The sequence below is a fragment of the Belonocnema kinseyi genome, chromosome 10 (genome assembly GCF_010883055.1).
Source record: "Belonocnema kinseyi isolate 2016_QV_RU_SX_M_011 chromosome 10, B_treatae_v1, whole genome shotgun sequence".
Classification (NCBI taxonomy): domain Eukaryota; kingdom Metazoa; phylum Arthropoda; class Insecta; order Hymenoptera; family Cynipidae; genus Belonocnema; species Belonocnema kinseyi.
Genome location: NC_046666.1, coordinates 38,385,497 through 38,405,885, shown reverse-complemented (window position 1 = coordinate 38,405,885; position 20,389 = coordinate 38,385,497). Strand labels below are relative to the sequence as shown.

The 20,389-nt window shown below is 27.6% G+C and overlaps 1 protein-coding gene across 15 annotated transcripts in view; it reads left to right on the top strand.

The window, feature by feature from the left end:
• The window catches only part of LOC117181543 (disks large 1 tumor suppressor protein), a 1,257,521-nt gene that overhangs the window by 1,198,141 nt on the left and 38,991 nt on the right, over positions 1–20,389 (top strand). For all 15 annotated transcript variants that reach the window (XM_033374344.1, XM_033374348.1, XM_033374350.1 and 12 more), the window contains 2 exons: positions 8,130–8,343; positions 11,574–11,731. In XM_033374344.1, coding sequence (XP_033230235.1) covers positions 8,130–8,343; positions 11,574–11,731 — 372 coding nt within the window. The remainder of the gene's footprint in view (positions 1–8,129; positions 8,344–11,573; positions 11,732–20,389) is intronic.

Genomic DNA, 20,389 nt, shown 5'->3' with positions numbered 1-20,389 from the left:
ATTGGTGAAAACTTTATGTTTAAAAAAGAAATTTCGTGGAGAAAAATATTCGATTATTGTATTTTTAATAAGTTATATTGTAATCAGATCGCAACGCAACAAGTTATATTGTAATAAGTTATAAGTTTATATTATTATCAAATTTTCAAATTCCGGAAATACATAATTGCTGAATTATAAAATGTCCGACACTAGAAAATTCCCGAATTTAAACAATTAATGAATTTTTTTAATGGTTATTATTTATTTAGTGTTCGTGGCTTTTTGCGACCCTCAGTATAATAATGATTTATTTATTAAAAATACAGTGAAGAAATATTTTTATGACAGAATATTTTTTAATACTCAATGTATTTTGTAAAAATATTGCTTAAATTCAAAATAACAATAATAAAACAAAACAAAAAATTTCTAAATGCATTCTTTTTGAAAATGTGCACAGTAGTTTTCTTAAGCTCGTGTGATAAAAATCTTGTTCTTGTATTATTATTTCGCATTGAAAACTATATTTTTTTAAATTATTGTTATTTCAAATCTAAATAATAATTTATAGACAATACATTGAACATCTAAATAAATTTTGTTTATCAAAATATTTCATTATTTTATTTTTAATGAATAAATATAATCAATTAAAAACATTCGTTATTTATTTAAATTGGATAATTTTCTAATATCGGGATTTCAATGTATTGAATACCTTATAATCTGACAATTTTCTGTCGGAAATTTCATTATTCAGGAATTTTCAAATTCTCTAATATTATACATTTTTGGGGAATTTCAGTATTCGAGAATTTTTCAAGTCGGGGTTATTATATTTCGAAAATGTTATAACTTAGGCAATTTTCTATATTTAGGAGATATATTTATTCACAAACCATTAAAACATTATTTTTTTGTTTTGAATATTTTGTTGACCTGTCCATTTTCTCTATATATTTCAAGAATAGGTCAAGAATCTTTTTGATAAGAATAATTCTAGGATTTTATGTAAAAAAATGTTCTAGTTTTTAAATAAGAAATTGTTTATATTAACTTTTTTATTGTTTATTATTTTTTATTATATTATATTATTAGAATTCTTATTGTTATTTTAAAAGTATATTTCTAACTTATTAAAACTTTTTTTTATTTAAGATAGGGTGTCCAAAAAAGATTAGTTGAACATTTATAACCGGAAATTCTGTGGACAGTGAAAAGTGATAGGTATAATAGTAGGACTGGCTTTATTGATTACGCCTAATTATATACGAGGTTGCATACAAAGTAAAATAATGCAATATTTCATGTTTCAGGCATAATGCTCTCTTGTCTCACTTTCTTAATTGCATAATTTGATAAATAACAGTATTTGTTAGATAACCATGCATAATTTATATTTACTTCCATTTGTAAATAATTGATTTAAGTAATGAGACTTTTGTTTTAAAAATAATTTCATTAACTCTAATAAACAATTATAAAGTCCATTTCAGAAATTACTCTTGAAAAATCTATGACCTTTTTATTTTTGTTTCTTCATAATTTATTATGAATATCCACCGAACGTTCATGGAACATACATATAGGATATCCACCATACATTCAAATATCCTATATTTAGTCTATGTTTTATATTTTATCATATATTCTATGTATATCCATATTTCATGGAATATCCTAATGGGATATTCGAGAGATATTTTATCGGATGTCTACTCGACATTCTGAAGCTATCCTTCAGAGATGTCTGATGAACAGCCTGATAAACAGAATATTAGAGAATATTTAATTTAATCTTTAGATATTCTGTGGATATTCCGTGGATATCCACAAAATATTCTGTAGATATTCCAGTGATGTCAGCAAGATATTCTGTGAATATTATCAAGAGTTTTCTACACGATTTCATGTGGATATTACAGGATATCTACAAGATATTTACAGGATGTTCTAGGTATATCCAAAAGATATTTACAGGATATTACAGGGATATAATAAGGATATTTACAGAATATAGTAAAAGGCAGAAATCTAGATATCCCTGGGACATCCTTAAGATATCCGTATATATCTTTCCATAGATTAAAAGAGGGGATCTAAAAATGTCTCAATTTGATTGATTTATTTTTAATTCCTCGGAATTTCTTTGAATTCTAAAATTCTCTTGAAATCTACGACAAATCCACTGGATTCAATGGTTCTTTGTTGGATTTCTTTTTCTTTTTATTCACCCTGGAACATTTTGTATTTACCTTGGATTTTTATGGATTTTATCACATTATTTTATTCCCTAATTCTATTCACTTCCATTTAACTGAATTCAATGTATTTTTTTATTTTTTTTTCTATTTATTTAAATCATTTTCAATTCACTTTATTTTTTTAATTTACCTTAACATTTTATGATTTCATCGAATTATTATTTTCCTTAAATTTTCTAATTCCCTTCGGACTTTACTTAATTCGTTGGTTTAAAAAAATAATAATTTCTAAGTTTTCTCTTGTATTCGTCCTAAGTTCTATTCACTTCCATTTTACTCAACTTCTTTGGAATTCATCCTGATTTCTTATTAATTTATCCTGAATTCTTTTAAACTTCGTCGATTTTTTAAATGTTATCCTGTATTGTTTTCAATTAGATCGAGTTTTTAAAATTGACGTACAAATTTTTATATGAAGTTCATTGAATTCTTCTAATTTTCCTTAAAATATTATAAACTCACTCGAATCGTGTGAATAAATTGATCCTAAATTATTTTGAATTCACTTATTTAGCTTACTACTAATTTTCATTTAAACTGTCCTAAATTCATTTGCATTTGATTTAATTTGTTGTTTCGAAATTATTTCTTTCAATTCACTTACATTCTTTTGAATTTGTCCTGAGTTCTAATCAATATATCCCGAATTATATTTAATGGTTTTTAATTGTTTGAACTTCTCTCTATTTCCTGAACCAACGATGAAATTATATTATGATACATCATGATATTATCATTATATTATTACTTTATAATAATAAATTCACTTGAATTCCTATAAATTTACTCAATTCTACTCAAGTAAATAAATTTAAAAAAAAAAGTTTTTTTTTATAAATTCATTCTGAAGTTTTTTAAACTCTCATTAAAAACTCAGGTATTTGAGAATACTCTTTTAAATTCTTGAAAATTTACTCCAATTTTACTGAAATCTGTAGAATATTTAGAATTTTTCTAATCACTGCAATTTTTTGTAATTCACCTTAAATTTTCGTGAATTAATTTCAATTTTATTTAATTTTTTGTTATAAAAAAATGAAATTTATATAAATTCTGTTGAATTCACCCTAAATTTTATTCACTCTCATTTTAGTATTTTACTCAATTCATTTGGAATTCGCCCTGATTTCTTAGGAATTTATTCTGGATTCTTTTAAATTCTTTCGAATTATTAAAAAATTTTTCGATTTTTTAAATTCCCCCTGCACTTTTTTCAATTCACTTGAATTATATGAACTCCCTTTAAATTTTCACGAATTCCACCCATTTCGTCTTTTTTCCTAATATTTTTATAAGTTTCAGCTAACTTTATTTACTTGTTTTTAATTTAAAAAATGTCAATTCACTTACACTGTTAAAATTCGCCCTGCATTCTAGTCTCTCCTATTTTATTAAATTCGTTTGTAAATTACCCTCAATTTCGATTAATTTATCATTTATTATTCTAAACTCTTCTAAATTTATCGAATTTTTAAATTAAATTATTTTGAATTCTTCGGAATTCTCTTATTTCCGTATCTCTCATTGAAAGCTTTTAAATTCATTTCAATTTTTCTAAATTCACTCAATTCTAATCAATTTAGTGGATTGAATCTGTTTTATTTCGCCCTGAAGTTTTTAAAACTTACCTTGGATTCTTAGATATTGTAGCTTATTCTTTTAAATTAACTCAAATGTCCCTAAAATCAGTGGAATATTTCAGATTGAAGAGATTTTGAAAATATTTTTTCAATTTATTTGAATTCATTTGGAATTTACCCTGAATTTTTATTAATTTATCCTGAATTCTTTTTAATTTTCTTTTTGAGTTAATTTAAATTCTCTTGAATTTTCGAAAACTGAATTCTACTTAATTTAATGGATTTTTTTAGTGTTTCTTTAATCCAACTGGAATTCTTTGGCATTTTATTATATTATTTTTTGTTATTTCCTTAAATTTTTCTAACCACATTTCAAACTTACTGAATTAAATTATTTTTTTCTTCAGATTTCGTAATGGTTTTTAATTCACTTGCATTTTTTGTTAATTAATTTATCATGAATTTCTTTGAATTTCATACATAATTTTACTTACATTTATTTTAATTTACTCGAATTTTTTTTTAATTTGTTGAATTTCTCATGAATTCTTCAAAATCTACCGAAAATAATACCAAAAGAATTCTTTTGAATTTTTTTATTCACTTTTTAAAAAATGAAATTAGACTTGAATTTGAAAGTTGGTATCGCTTTCCAGTATGCAGAAGAAAATATATTTTTTTAATCATTGTAAACCTGGAGTTCTTCCGGAATTCTGAAGTAAATGGTATAAATGATATAAAATATAAACAATAATTGAATTTAAAATTAAAACAAAAATGCTTGTAAAAAAGTATTAGTGCCTTGATACCTGCCATTTTTGTCAAAACAATCAGAATGCATCGCGTGTAGGTAACAGAAACAGGTTCATACATACTGGCAATCGGTCCCTCTCTTGCTAATGCAATATTTATATCGATAGTAAGCGGGGACACGATTTCACGCTTAATTGACTACTCAATATCCGTGACTGGCACTTCCAACTCTTTAACTGCCGCCCCCATCCCCACCTCTTTACACCTGCCTTTTCCTTCCTACTTCCTCTTATCATCTTTGCCTTTCAAATTCATAAATGGCTCTATTCGAAAATATCGACAAAGGCATCAGCCATGGAACATTAGAATTATCCATAAAATGGCTTGATTTATGACCTTCTATAGAACTGCCCCTCACGCAGCTGAGGGATCGCCAGACGCTGTCGCCGGACCTTACCAGCGATTCCATTGATATTTGATTTGCCATAATAAGTGGAAAATTATATTAGGTGGACTGTTAGAAGTTTAAGTTTCGTAAAATCAGGATACGTTTAGGAATATTCTGTTACAAGCGACCTAATTTTCATTTACATTTACAGTTTTTTTATAACACTTTATAAAAAATACCTTTGATGCCACTGTTTTCTCTTAATTGTCTGCTAACGCTGCTACTTCTTTACTTTTTCTTGAAAAATATTTTCGATTCATAACCTTTAAGACAACTTCTCCTAACTTAGCTCAAGGATCGCCAGACGCTGTCGCCGAACCTTACCAGCTTTTCTGAAGATATGTTACTTGCTCTAATAAGTTGAAAATTAGAATAAATGTAACGTTAGAAATTTACGTTTCGTAAAATGATGATACGTGTAGGAAAACTGAGTTACAAAGAAAATATTTTAGAGTTATGACTTTTAAGAGAACTTCTCCTCACATAGCTGAGGGATTGCCAGACGCTGTCGCCGGACCTTATCAGCGTTTCTAATGATATGTTACTTGCCTCAATAAGTTGAATATTAGGATAAGCGTTCTGTTCGAAATTTACGTTTCGTAAAATTATGATACGTGTAGGAATATTCAGTTACAAGGGACCTATTTTCATTTGAATTTACGACATTTTTTTATAATACATTATAAAAAACTTTGAGAGAACTTTTAATCATGCTCGCGCAGCTGAGGGATCGCCAGACGCTGTCGCCGAACCTTACCAGCGAGGTTCCTATGTACTTTATGAGGATTAAAATATTAAATATTAACAATTTTACAGTTTCGTAATTATTAATTTAGAAATATTATGTCTGAATTCTACGTTTTTTACTGGTTCGAATGGCGCGTTAGTTACCCCAATAAGTTTAAAATTAGAATGAATGGACTGTTAGAAATTTATATTTCGTAAAATGATGATACGTTTAGGGAAACTCAGTAAAAAGGGATCTATTTTTTATTTAAACTTACGGAATTTTTTGTATAATAATTTATAAAAATACCTTCAATTTCAAATTTTTCTCTCCATTGTCGGATAACGCTGCTACTTATTTACTTTTTTGGGAAAAATATTTTCGATTCATGACCTTTAAGAGAACTTTTCCTCACTTAGCTGAGGGTTCGCCAGACGCTGTCACTTAACCTTACCAGCGGAAGTTCTGTGTACTTAATGAGGATTATAATATGAATTATTAACAATTTTTTGACTATGCAAATTTCAATTTAGAAATGTTATATACGAAACATTTTTTTTTCTCGAATTTGACGATACGTTACTTGCCTTAATAATTTGAAAATTAGAATAAGTGCAATGTTAGAAATTCATGTTTCGTAAAATGATGATACGTGTAGGAAAATTGAGTAACAAAGAAAATAATTTTTAGTAACATTTACGAAATTACTTCTTACATCTTCAACTTTTCTTGAAAAATGTTTTCGATTTATGACCTTTAAAAGAACTTTTCCTCACGCAGCTGAGGGATCGCCAGACGTCGTCGCCGGACCTTACCAACTGGGGTCCTTAATAATGATTAAAATACAGAGCATACGAATTTTTTGAATGTTGCAATTATTAATTTTGAAATATTATATACGAAATAAATCTTTTTTCTCGAATTTGACGATACGTTACTTGCCCTCCAAGAAGTTGAAAATTAGAATGAGTGGACTGTTAGAAAATTACGTTTAATAAAATAATGACACATGTAGGAAAACTCAGTTAAAAAGCACCTAATTTTCATTTATATTACGAAATTTTTTATAAGAAGCGTTATAGGGGTTAAGGGTCAAACGTAAATTCTTTAAACAGCAGCGTAGGCGATCTTTTTATAATATAAAGAAATCTTCTTATTTTTTTTACTTTCTTCCTAAATCTTTTTAATTTGAAAAATTCATTTTTCAGTCAATTTTGGAACAATGTAACGTAAAGTATCCTTGGCTCTTTGAGGTCTTTGTTAGATGAGTAGGCGAAGCTTGGAAGAGGAAACAAGGGCGTCTCTGAAGTGGTCGAAAATAGGGTGGAAACGACTAAGCCCGCAGGCTTGTCGCATGAATTCACGACGTATTATATACAGAACTGAATCAAGGGTCCTCGTTCCTTGTGCCCACGAGGGCTCTGCGAATAGTTCGAATTTCAGTTAAACCTTTAATTAACGTGCTAATTTGCCCCCACCTCCCTCATTCTCGAAAGGCTCTTTTACATTCAGAGCGTAAGTAACAGATCACAGGTCTCAAACTACTGCCCTTGCATTTCCCCTGACATTTCTTCTTAAACTCTAATTTTTAGCTTTGAAATAGAATTGCTCCAAAATTCATACAACCTTTGAGCCTAAAAGGGACCCCTGCTCTTCACATCTGAATTAATAGAAAACTAGTAATTGAAATTGTGGGATGTCATTTACCCATTGCTTTAGTCAACATTTTTACTAATAATTAACAGTTTTGTACTAATTCGAAAATAGATTTTACTAATTTATTTATTTAATAATTAATTTAATATTAATTTTTTTAGTAAACAAATAAAAGCAACATGGATTAAAGGCTCGGAAAGCAGAATCGGACGAGCGCTCGAGCAGTAGGCGGGAGTGGGAATGACGCGCAGAAAACGCGACGAAAGACCGTTCTCTCTTTCTCCGCGTTTTCTGCGCGTCATCCCCACTCTTATCTACTGCTCGAGCGCTCGTTCTGTTCTGCTTTCCGAGCCTTCAATTAGTACAAATTGTACTGCTCTTAATTTATTTAGTATATTTTCAATATTTATAAGTAGAAAAATAATTATTATTAGTAAAAATGCCTACTGAATCAATTGGTAAACAAATGCGCACTGCTTTAATCAGCAATCTTACACTAATTCAGGTTTAAAAAATAGGCTCGGATCCTGAGTAATAATTTAGACTGATAATGATTTAGAACCATTTAAGGTGCCATGGAATAAAGGGGCAGGTGTTGTAAGGAGGGTTGTAGGGATAAAGGGGCGGTGATTGTAAGAAGGGTTGCAGAGTTTAAGGGGAAAGGACATCCCTCATTGTTTAAACATGGATTTCTAATTTGTAATTTTTTCCAATTACAGAGAAGTGAGGACCGTAATACTGAATAAGGGATCTTCGGGCCTGGGATTTAATATCGTGGGTGGAGAAGATGGAGAGGGTATTTTCATATCCTTCATCCTAGCCGGCGGTCCAGCCGATCTCAGTGGTGAGCTTCGACGTGGTGACCAAATTCTCAGCGTCAATGGCATCAACCTTAGGACCGCCACCCATGAGGAGGCTGCGGCTGCCCTCAAGGTAAATTAACAAAATCTAATTAATTTGAATTTGAAGTGACCCTAACCACTTCCCAGCATCCCCGAAATTTCTCTGTTCATTCAACGCTTCAAGAACTCCTTAGATACAAATTAGGGGTCGTCTATGTATTGCGCAACGCTTTTTGGACGATTTTTGGACATTCACAATATTTTTTTCACTATAAATAAATATGTACACTTTTCAATAACAAATATTAATTAAAAAATCGCGCTTACTTTGAATTAAAAGAACAATGTATCATCAATCGTGCGCTACGCTCGCGGTTTCTTCTTCCATTTGCAGAGGAAAATAATTTTTGTTCAAAGTGAAAATTTCAAATTATTTCTTATTCATAAAAGTTTTTTAATATTTAAGTTCAAGCTTAACCCTTAACTGGCAAAACTCCTTTTTATTCCGTAAATTTCACAACGGGTGTTATTCACCCCGCGTGTTCAAACATGTCCCGCGCAGTCTGTACTGAATATTTTCGCACAAAAAAAATTATGTAATATATTTTCAGATATGTTTTTTAAAATGAAATCGGTTTTTATACTCATTAGTTTAGTTTAGGTTAATTAAACAAAATTTTGAAAAAAAACGACAAAAAGTGAGTTTTTTTACTCAAAAATTCATAACTTGCGTAATTTTTAATATTTTTTACCTAAAAATTTAGGGTTATACTCTTGAGATACTATACTTTAAGAAAAAAATTATTGCATTATTGATGCTTTCAAAAAAGGTAATTATTTTGCAAAATGAAAACTCGATTTTATGGTCTAATAAAACACCATATTTTTCCATGTTCAAATAAATTAATTTTTATTTGAATGCACAAAAATAGTTAATAAAAAACAGCAAATACAAAAGTAACATAAACAACAATTTTTCAAAGTTGTAATTACTCTTTCAAACCTACACAGTCGCTGCAAAGGCCTGCGCGTTACTCATGGCACGTCGGGCAATTGCAAGTCTGATTGTAAGCGTGCATTTTTTACATGCATTTATTTGATTGTAAGCGTACAAAATAATGAAAAAAAAATTATTTCACTTTAAATGATAAACGTACGTTGGAGATTGAACGAAAATCACTCATATCAATGGCACCAATTTTTATTGAAAAACCACTTTTTTGGTCACTGACGGCACAACGGGTAATAAAGACCCCACAGTTTTACAAGGTCTATTTTGATAGGGTGCCCAACGTATGCTGAAGTTTGCCGCTCTATAAATAACCCACTTTACCTTTAGGTAGTGATGTCAATTACTGGTAAAAGTCGACACATGGTCCATTTTCTCGATTTTAGTACGGTTAATTCAAGCTCCAAAATTTTGTTGGGTATTTTTTACCCATAGTGCCAGTTAAGGGTTAAATTATTCTTAAGGATGATATTATCATATTTTTTTGTTCTAAAGATAAAATATTGCTAAGATTCTTGAGAAAATTCGAAAACATTTTTGAAGATTTTAGATATGACAAAAAACAATTTAGAAAATGTGTGAGACTTTTATTTTTATTTTATAGTATTTGATTAAATTTGAGGAAAAAATCAAATCATGTTAAAGGATAATTAGGACACACATATAGAAGTTTGCCTGAATGTTCAACATATTAAAAAATTGTTCGGAAATCTCTTAAAAAAATATAAAATTCTCAAATATCTTTTGAACTGATTCGACTTATTCCTAAAAATTTTGGTAATCCTTTAAAATAAAAACAATTGCCTTAAAATCTTTCAAATTTTGTTTCGGCATTATAAAATAGACATTATAAGATTACCAATACAGAGAAATTCTCTAATTATGAAATTTCCTCATCTAAACAATTCGAAAATTGTTAAGTAATTACAAAATCAAATAAAGTAGTTTTATTTGTTGAACGTATTTTTCATTTTACTATTTATTCGTTAATTAAACAATTTTTCAATTGTTAAGAATCCGAAAATATGGTCTTTGGTTGAAAATAAGTCTCTTTTATTTGAAAATTAATTTTTTTAACTGAAAATCTAATCATTTCGTTTTTGGTTGAAAGATGATCTTTTTTAGCAGAAAAATCAACTGTTTGATTTAAAATTCATCTTTCTTGGATAGGAAATGCGTTCTTTTGGTTAAAAAAATATAAACTTGAACTGATTTAGAAAAAAATTAATTTTTTGGTTAAAGATTCATCTCTTTGGTTGTAAATTTAACTAGTGTATTGAAAATTAACTTTCTTGTTGAAAATTCACATTTGCGGGATGGCAACACAACTTTTTTGTAGAAAATTCATCTGTCGGGTTTGAAAAATCTAATCTTTTTTTTTAAATTTCCTTTTTTGGTAGAAAATTTGTTGTTTTTTTGTTTGTAAATTCATATTTTCGGGTTAGAAATTCAACTGTTTGGTGAAATATTCCTGTTCTTGGCTTAAAATTTCAACGGTTTGAAAGAAAATTCCACTATTTGGTCAAAATTAAAATATTTGGTTAAAAATTAACTTCTTCATTGAAAATTTAACTTTGTGTATAAATTTAATTTTTTTGGCTTGAAAATTCAAAAATTTAATGTAAACTTCTACTATTTAGTTAAAAAATTTATTTTGCATTTGAAAATTAAAATATTTGATTAAAAGTTTATATTTTGAGTATAAAGTTAACTTTTTTATTGAAAATTCATATGTTCGGATATAAAAGTTACATATTTAAAAAACAAGAATTATAATTTAAAAATAATTAATAAAAAAATTATTAAGTTAATAATGAATTTAAAAAAAATCTTTTTCAGTTGAAAATTCATCTTTTTCAGTCGAAAAATCATTTTCTTTGGTTGAAAATTCAACTATTTTTTTTCTTATGCAATACATTTAGACGGAAATTCTGAGGAATATGGTACTTACATCAATTTTATTAAAAAGAATTTATTCCCTTATTTTCGTGAAAAATGATCCTATTCCCTCTATCTTAAGTAAGATATAAAACCTTGATGGTCAGCATTAAACGTAATGTGGAACCTGGCCTAACCGGATCAAGATAAAACCTTTCTGCAACAAGTAGGCATGCAACAAGTGAGATCTATGTAAACCAAGATAGGAATAAAAAAGTCATTTTTGGATATAAAATTATCATTTTTGGCTAGTCTTACAAATTGCAGAATCTACTAGAGATTAGAATCTTTCAAAATTAAAAAAAAAAATCGAAATTTAATTTCAAAATTTGAAAATTTGCAATACGATGGAATATTTTTATTTTATTTTCTAGGGTACTGGTCAAACAGTGACGATTGTAGTCCAGTACAAACCTGAGGACTACAACAGATTCGAGGCGAAGATCCACAATCTCAAACAACAAATTTCCCAGCAGAATATGATGACAGGCACCCTCATGAGGACCTCGCAGAAAAAGTCACTTTACGTTAGGTAAAAAATATATATATTTTTTATTAAATGGTATCAGACCACAGTATCGAACCGTCGTATCTGACCATAGTTGTGGACCATAGTATCGAACTATTTTGTCTGACCATAGTATCGGACCATAGTATCTAACCATAGTATTTGACCCGAGTATCTGACCATTTTGTCTAACCATAGTATCGGATCATAGTATCTTAAAATAGTATCAGACCACGGTATCTGACCGTAGTATCAAAATTTTAAAGATGATAACGTTGTCCAGAACATAGATACACATAATTTTTTTTAATTGTTAGAAATTTTTTTTAAATTTAGACTGCCGATCGATAGTATCAGACCATAGTATCGGACCACAGTATCGGACCACAGCATCGGACCATAGTATCTGACCATTTTGTCTGACCATAATATCTGAAAATAGTATCAGACCGTAGTATGTGACCATAGTATCTGACCATAGTATCAAAATTTGAAAGATGACAACGCCGTCCAGAATATAGATAAACATAATTTGTTTAAATTGTTCACTTTTTTTAAATCAGACTGCCGACTGATAGTATCAGACCATAGCGTCGGACCATAGTATCGAACTATAGTATCTGACCATAGTATCTGACCATTTTGCCTGATCATAGTATCGGACCATAGTATTTGAACATATTATCAGACCATAGTGCCTGAACATAGTATCAAAATTTGAAAGCTGATAGCGCCGTCCAGAATATAGATAAAAATCTTTTTTTTTTTAATTTTTAGAAAAAATTTTTCAAATCAGACTACCGACCGATAGTATCAGACCATAGTATCGGACCATAGTATTGAACCATAGTATTTGACCATAGTATCTGACCATTTTTTCTGACCATAGTGTCGGGTCATAGTATCTGAACATAGTATCTGACCATAGTATCTGACCCTACTATCAAAATTTCAAAGATGATAGCGCCGTCCAGAATATAAACGTAATTTTTTTTAAATTGTAAATTTTTGTTTGAAATTAACTGCTTACGGATAGCATCACGTCATAGTATCGGACCATAGTATCGAACAATATTACCTGGCCATAGTTTTGGACCATAGTATCTGACCATTTTGTCTGACCATACTATCTGAAAATAGTATCAGACCATAATATCTGACTATAGTATCTGACCATAGTATCAAAATTTGAATTTTTTTTTTCAAATCACAGACTGCCGACGGATAGTATCAGACCATAGTATTGTTGAAATTATTTTCGCACAGAAAAATTATTATTTTCATAAACACGTGCATATTTTTCAATGTGTAATAGGTCAAATAAATAGTAAAATTCTAAAGATCATTTTTGGAAAATATCTAATTATTTTTCCTAGATCCTCCCAAGCGTAGAAGCACATAATTCCGTTTCGTTTAAAATTCATTTATTTGAAATTTAATTACAGTCTTCTCACTCTTTCCTACTTTTTAAAAGAATACCCACTTTTTCAGTTGTTTTTATGATACGTTTGTTGCATATTTCTCATTTTTAACTTAAATACGAAAAGAATTAATAGAACCCAATAAGAAAATTTAACTATATTTGGTTGAAAGTTCATTCTTTTGAGTTAAAAATTCGAAAATTAAACAATTTTTTTAACAAGAAAATGTATCCTTTTTTGGGTTGAAAATTCCACTTTTTTGGTAGAATATTCATATTATTTGGTTGAAAATTCATCTTTCTTGGTTCAAAATTAACATTTTTCTGGAAAATTTAATCCATTAAGTCCCAGCCGGACACATTTTCAACATTTTTTTCAGTCACTCCGTATACTATCAAAACGGTCCTAAAAAAATTGAGAATAGTCATATCCGATGTAAAATTGTCTGAAATTTCGATTTATGTGATCAGATATTTGAAAAATGTATGGTTGTTTATTTAACAAAAAACGTGGTTTTGAACAAAAAAATGTTTTCTTTCAATATTTTCGGATCGAAATCATCGGTGGATTTCTACGAAATATGGCGGCTAGGGGTGTTTTGTGACGCTGCTTATGAATATTTTATCAGAACTTCAAAATTAAAGATGGCGGATCCAATTTGGTCGCCATATTAAATCCGCCATCTTGAGTTTTGAAATTCTTATAACATATTCGTAATCAGTGACCCAAAAAAAAACCCTAGTACAAATTTTCATGAAAATTAAACAATTAAAATTTGTTCTTGCAGTTAAATTGGATCCGCCATCTTGAGTTTTGAAAATCTGTTATCTTATTCGTAATCAGCGACCCGAAAAACCTTCTGGTATACATTTTCATGGAAATAGAAATAAAATTGGTGTCGTTAAAAAAATGCCATTTTTATAAAAAAAATTTCATTTCAAGCCGCCATATTTGGTGCCGCCTTGTTAAAAAAAAAAAACTACCGGTATATTTTGAACATTAGGGTCCATGGACTCAAAAATCCACAAATCGTAGAAATCCACCCATGCTTTCGATCCAAAAATATTGAAAGAACATTTTTTTTTCAAAACTACGTTTTTTTGTTAAATAAATAACCATCACTTTTTCAAAATGCATTTTTTCAAAATTCTGATCACATAAATCGAAATTTCAGACAATTTTACTTCGGATATGACTATTCTCAAATTTTTAAAGGACCGTTTTGATAGCGTATGGAGCGATTGAAAAAAATGTTGGAAATGTGTCCGACTGGGACTTAATGAGTTAACTGAATTTTACAAAATTCGCCCTATAGTCATACAAATTCTATTAATTGTTTAGAATTCACCTATTTTGTTGAAAAATCGTCCTTTTCTAATAAAAATTGAATTATTTGTTTGTAAATGAACATTAATGGTTAAAAATAATTATTTTTTGTTGAAAATTCAGCTATTTGATTAAAAATTCATCTTTTTTGAGTGAACACGATACATTTCTGACGAAATCAACTTTTCAGGCAGATAATTTATCTCTCTTTTAAAAAATTTATCTTTTTTACTTGTAAATTCTACTATTTGTTTGGAAATGCAACTTTTTTTTGGATAAAAACTAGTCTAATTTATTTTAAAATTCTACTGTTTAATTATTTTTACTCGAAAATTGCACTTTTTAGTTGAAAATTCATGTTTCTTGGCTGAAAATTAACTTTTCTGTTAAAAATTTAATTGTGCTGGAAAAAATTCTTCTTTTTATCTTGAAAATTACATTATTTGGTTCAAGCCGAATTTCGTTTAATATTTCGATTATTTGATTCACAATTAATCTTTGTAAGTTGGAAAATTTAATTATTTTATCCGAAAGTCAGAATTTGCGGTCGATAATTGAGCTGTTTTTCTGAACATTTGACTTTTGGATAGAACATCCCTTCTTCTGGTTTTAAATTTAATTTTTTTTAAAGTCATCTTTGTTGAATGAAAATTCATCTTTTTTGGTTAAAATTCAAATGTTTTATGAAAAATTCTTCTTTTTATCGTAAAAGTTCAGGTTGAAAATTCTATTATTTTATTCAAAATTAATTCTTTTTGGGCAAAAAATTCCACTGTTTTGTTAAATATTCCTCTAATTGGATCGTCGTTTTATCTAGAAAATTCAGTTATTTAGTTAAAAAATCAACTGTTTTGTTGAAAATCCGGTTTTAATTTTGTTAAAAATTAAATTTTCAGGTTGATAATTCCACTTTTTTTTTTAAATTATATTTTTACTTATAAATTTAACTATATGGTTGAAGTTTAATATTTTTTGTCTGATAATTCAACCATTTGCGTGAAAATTCAGCTTTGTTGGTTACAAATTTATTATTTCGTTCAAAAGTCATCTGATCTAAATAAAAAATTCCTCCTTTTGGGTTAGACATTTATCTTTTTTGGGGGGGTAAAAAAGTTATCTTTCTTGATTAAAAATGTATCTTTATTGGTAGAAAATTAACTTTTTTGTTTAACATTTAACTGTTTGGTAAAAGTTCAGTTTTTTTTGTTTGATGATTTTATTTCATTCAAAATTCATGTTTGTATACTGACAATTTAATTATATTGTTCAAAACTCATATTTTTTTCTTAAAAACTTTGTTGAAAATTTGACTGTTTGGACAAAAAATTTCTCCTTTTAAGTTAAAAATTCATCGTTCGGGTAGAAAATTTATTTTTTTTATTGAAAATTCATTTTCCTTTGCTGAAAATGAACTTTTTTGTTAAAAATTCAACTATTTCATAAAGAATTCTTCTTTAGATCCTAAACGTTTAACTATTTGCTTAAAAATTTAACTAATTTGTTGATAATCCGTCTTTATTTATTGAAAATTTAACTATTTGGTTTGAAAATGAGACTGTTTTGATGACATTTTTTTTTAAATTCAACTATTTGATAAAAAAATGTATCTTTTTATTGAAAACGATCTATTGAATGAAAATATATCTCTTTGCTTGATAATAATTCATCTTTTCAGGTTGAAAATTCTATTATTTTATTCAAAATTAATTCTTTTTGGGTAAAAAATTCCACTGTTTTTTTTTTAAATGCTCTTTTTAGTTGAAAATTTACATTTTTAGGTTGATAATTTCACTTTCTTTAAAAAAATCCTTTTTGGACTTAAAAATCTAACTATATGGTTGAAGTTTAACCTTTTTTTTGTATGAAAATTCCACCATTTGCTTGAAAATTCATATTTTGTAGGTTGAAAACTTCATTATTTTGTTCAAAAGTCATCTGATCTGGATAAACAATTCCCCCTTTTCGATTAAACATTTATGTTCGTTTGGTATAAAAGTCATCTTTCTTGGCTGAAAATGAACTTTTTTGTTGAATATTCAATCATTTTTTTGAAATTGAAATATATATTAAAAAAGAAATATTCCTAAAGATCAAAGTGAATATAAATGATAAACTTCTCTCATTTGAAAATAATGAAAGTTGGAAAGTTTTTCAATTCAGAAAAAACTATTTTAAACCCAAACTTAAAATCCTTCGAACGGAATGACTAGTGTTAACTCTCTCAGCCTTTACTGGGTGTATTATACCCGGACGATATTTTCGGCCCGATAAGTTAAATTTAGACAGAGATATTTAAGTCCAGACTTAGAGGGTTACAAAATTGTTTTAACTTTAAAGTTTATTTTTATTCATTTATATTTTATTTATTTATATTTTTTTATTTATGCATCATCTTTAAAAATTTGATGCGACTTTTTGGGAACATTTTTCTTGAAATTCCCTGGGAATTTTTTGTAATTTTATGCGAAGAATGGAATTTTTTTGCCTTTTAGTCGACTCAAACGCCTTTGAAAGTCAAGGCTAATTTTTAATAGGTCATCCGGTTAGTGGTCCGATACTATCCGTTGGTGGTGGAGAAAGTTTATGTACTTTCCAACCCTAGATATTGCTCTCAGGAGAAGGTAATTAAAATTAGAACCTTTTCCTGTATGCAAGGGGAGTCTCTTCAAAGATAAATCCTTTGCAACATTTTCTCCATTGTTAGAGTCATATCACTGGTTTGCTTTCATCTTCAGATGAATAGTGAATGCCGGTTCAGAGATGAAAAGAGAACAAGTGTCCTACATCTGCCATCTTCTTGATTAGAAAATTACTAAACTTCCGGAATGGGAAGAGAGTCGAAGCCTCAAAGGAAATTTAAAGTAGAGTTTAAATAGATTAAAGCACAAGAAAATCTTTTATAGCTTAGATCCTATCTGGTTGATGTAGAGTTCTTAAATGTCATTAGGGTGGTTCAAAAACGCTTTTTTATAGGGCCGTCGACCTTTTGAGCACTGTATTCTGGTATTTTTCCACTTAAAATTAATAATATTGGTCTAGTGGAATATTTACTATCGTTGGGTAATTAATTTTTAATTATTTAAACAATTGGAATTTATTCAAATAATTTTTTTTTATCAAAAATCAGTATTTTTCCCTCCTTAGAATTATTACTATTAGTCTAGCGGAATATTTAATAATATTGTTTAATTAATTTTCAATTATTAAACAAATGGAATTCGTTTATATAATTTCGTTTCAAATAAAAAAAAAAATAGAAATCATTACTGTAGGTCTAGTGGAATATTTATCAATATTGGTTCATTAGTTTTTAATTATGTAAACAAATAAGGATTTGTTAAGTAAATATAGAGCCTTGATTATTATTATTAGTTGAAAATAAATGATAATTTATATTTACAACACTTGAAAAATATTTGAAAATAAATTTATGTCGCTTAATGAAAATAAACTGCCAGTTCAAGGAATTTTTCAAATAAAAAAAAACATTTTTTACACAAACGGGATTTATTCAAATAGTTAAAATTTAATTTACCAATGTTTTAAAATATTCCACTAAAACAATAGTGATAATTTTTTTAACAAAAAAAATTAAAAAATTAATCAAAGAATGTTGATAAATATTCCACTAAAGAAAAATGAATAATTTGTAATTTAAACAAATATTTAAACAAATTCTATTTATTTAAACAATTGACCATTAATGAACTAATGTTAATAAATATTGCACTAGACCAATGGTAATTATTTGTAGGCGAAAAAACGAATTTTCGAAAAAAAATCTGTTTGTTTCAATAATTAAACATTAATTAACCAATGATAAGAAATATTCCACTATACCAATATTAATAATTTTAAGTAAAAAAAGACCAGAATACAGTGCCCCAATCCGTTCCCGTCACATTTTTTCAAACCCTAAAAAATTATTCAAAATACCAAAAAAAAACTAATTTTTCCCGATGCATTTTACATTGGAACCTTCAATTTAAAATCGGCACCTGTTAAAAAAATTTAGGGAATTTCTTTTTTCGGATTTGGAATAAAATGGTAGCATGCGAAAAAATTTTGCCATACATTTTTGGACCACCCTAGTCCAAGCATTTAAGAGAATTTAAAGAATTTATTATTTAAACAAATGTATATCATAATTAATATAGAAATTCTGACAAAAACATCATAGAGTGAAATAAACACATAATTATTTTAATTAAAGAGTTGCTACAGGTCTGGTAATTCCTGAAAGTCAGGAAATGTCCGGGAAAACCTGACAAAATTTTTTGAAAATCTATTATTTTTTAATTCAACTATTTTTGGTAAATAACTTGAATTCTTTTCGGTTGATATATCAAATATCACGTTTTTCGTTGAGAATTTATCCATTTTGGTTGAAAATCAATTTTTGGAAGTAAAAAATTCATTCATTCATTTTTGATTAATTTCTGTGTCAGTTGAAAGTTTTTCTCTTTTTGAAAAAAAATGATTTTTTTTTTGTTGCACATTGAACAATTTGGTTGACCTATTTCCTCTCCTGACTGAAGATTCTTCGTCGGTTGAAAATGCAACTCTCTTGTTGACATTTTTTTTTTTGGTTGAAATCCTCTGTTTCTTATTTGAAATTTAAATATGTTTTAGTTTAAACATCAACTATTAAATTTTTCTGAAAAATAATTTTTTTCGTTAAAAATGAATTTTTTTTAAATGAAAATTTAAGTATCCCATTTTTCAAATAAAAATTTTGTTTAGTTGAAAATTGGTGTTTTTTGTAAAAAATTAATCTTCTTGGATAAAATGTTATCTTTTGTTTAAAAAATAAAATATTTTACTGAATATTATTCTATTTGGTTGAGTTCAGCTGTTTTTTTTATTTAAAATAAAAATATTTTTTGTTAAAGTTGAACTAATTTTTCAAAAATGAATTTTTTTGGTTAAAACTTCAACAGTTTGGTTTGAAACTTGATATTTTTAAAATTAAAATTCACCTAATTGGTTGGAAATTGCACCGTTTGGTATAAAATCCTTTTTCTTGAGTAAAAGTTAATTTTTTTTAATGAAAGATTTAACTATTAGGTAACAAATTGTCTTTCTTAGTTGAAAAATCATCTGTTTTTAACTAAAAATTTAATTTTTCCATTTTTTGTTATAAAATATATATATTTTGGTTAAAAATTTTATTTATCTTTTTAAGATTAAAATCCATCTCTTTTTGATTAAAAATTTAACTGTTTGGTAAAAGTTGGGTTTTTGTTTACAAATTTATATTTTTAGTTGAAGATTCGACTATTTTTGTTGAGGATTCTAACTATTTTGTTAAAAACTCATCTTCTTAGGTTGAAAATTCACCTGCTTAGTTGGAAATGGAAATACTTTTTTTAAATTCATTTATTTGGTTAATGATTCAACCAGTTATTTCGAAACACTTTTTTTCAAAATTTAATTATTTTGTTAAAAATGATGTTTTCTAGTTGAAACTTGTTTTAACTGAAAATGTATCTGTACATGTTTGATTTAAAATGTATCTTCTTAAGTTAAAAATTCAAATATTTGGTTTAAAATTGGTGTATTTTATTGAAAATTCAAATTTCAATTGAGATTATTTAATCTTTTTGTTGAGTAATTAATATTTTTGTTTTAAAATTCCTTAAAAAATCAAATATTTTGTTAGAAATTCCTGTCCCTGCTTCAAAATTAATCTTGTTGGTTACAACTTAATCTTTTTGGTTAAAAATTAGTTTCTTCTTATTTAGAATTAATTTTTTAATTGTAAATGTAAATGTTTCAATTATTGTCGTAAATTCGTCTTTTTGGCAGAAGAGTACTCTCATTTGTGGAAAGCTAGAAAATTTAACTACGAGGGTAGTTCAATAAGTCCTTAGAATGACCAACAGATGGCGCGCGAATCGCTCCAAATCATCTGTTTTCAGTCAGCACCACTCCC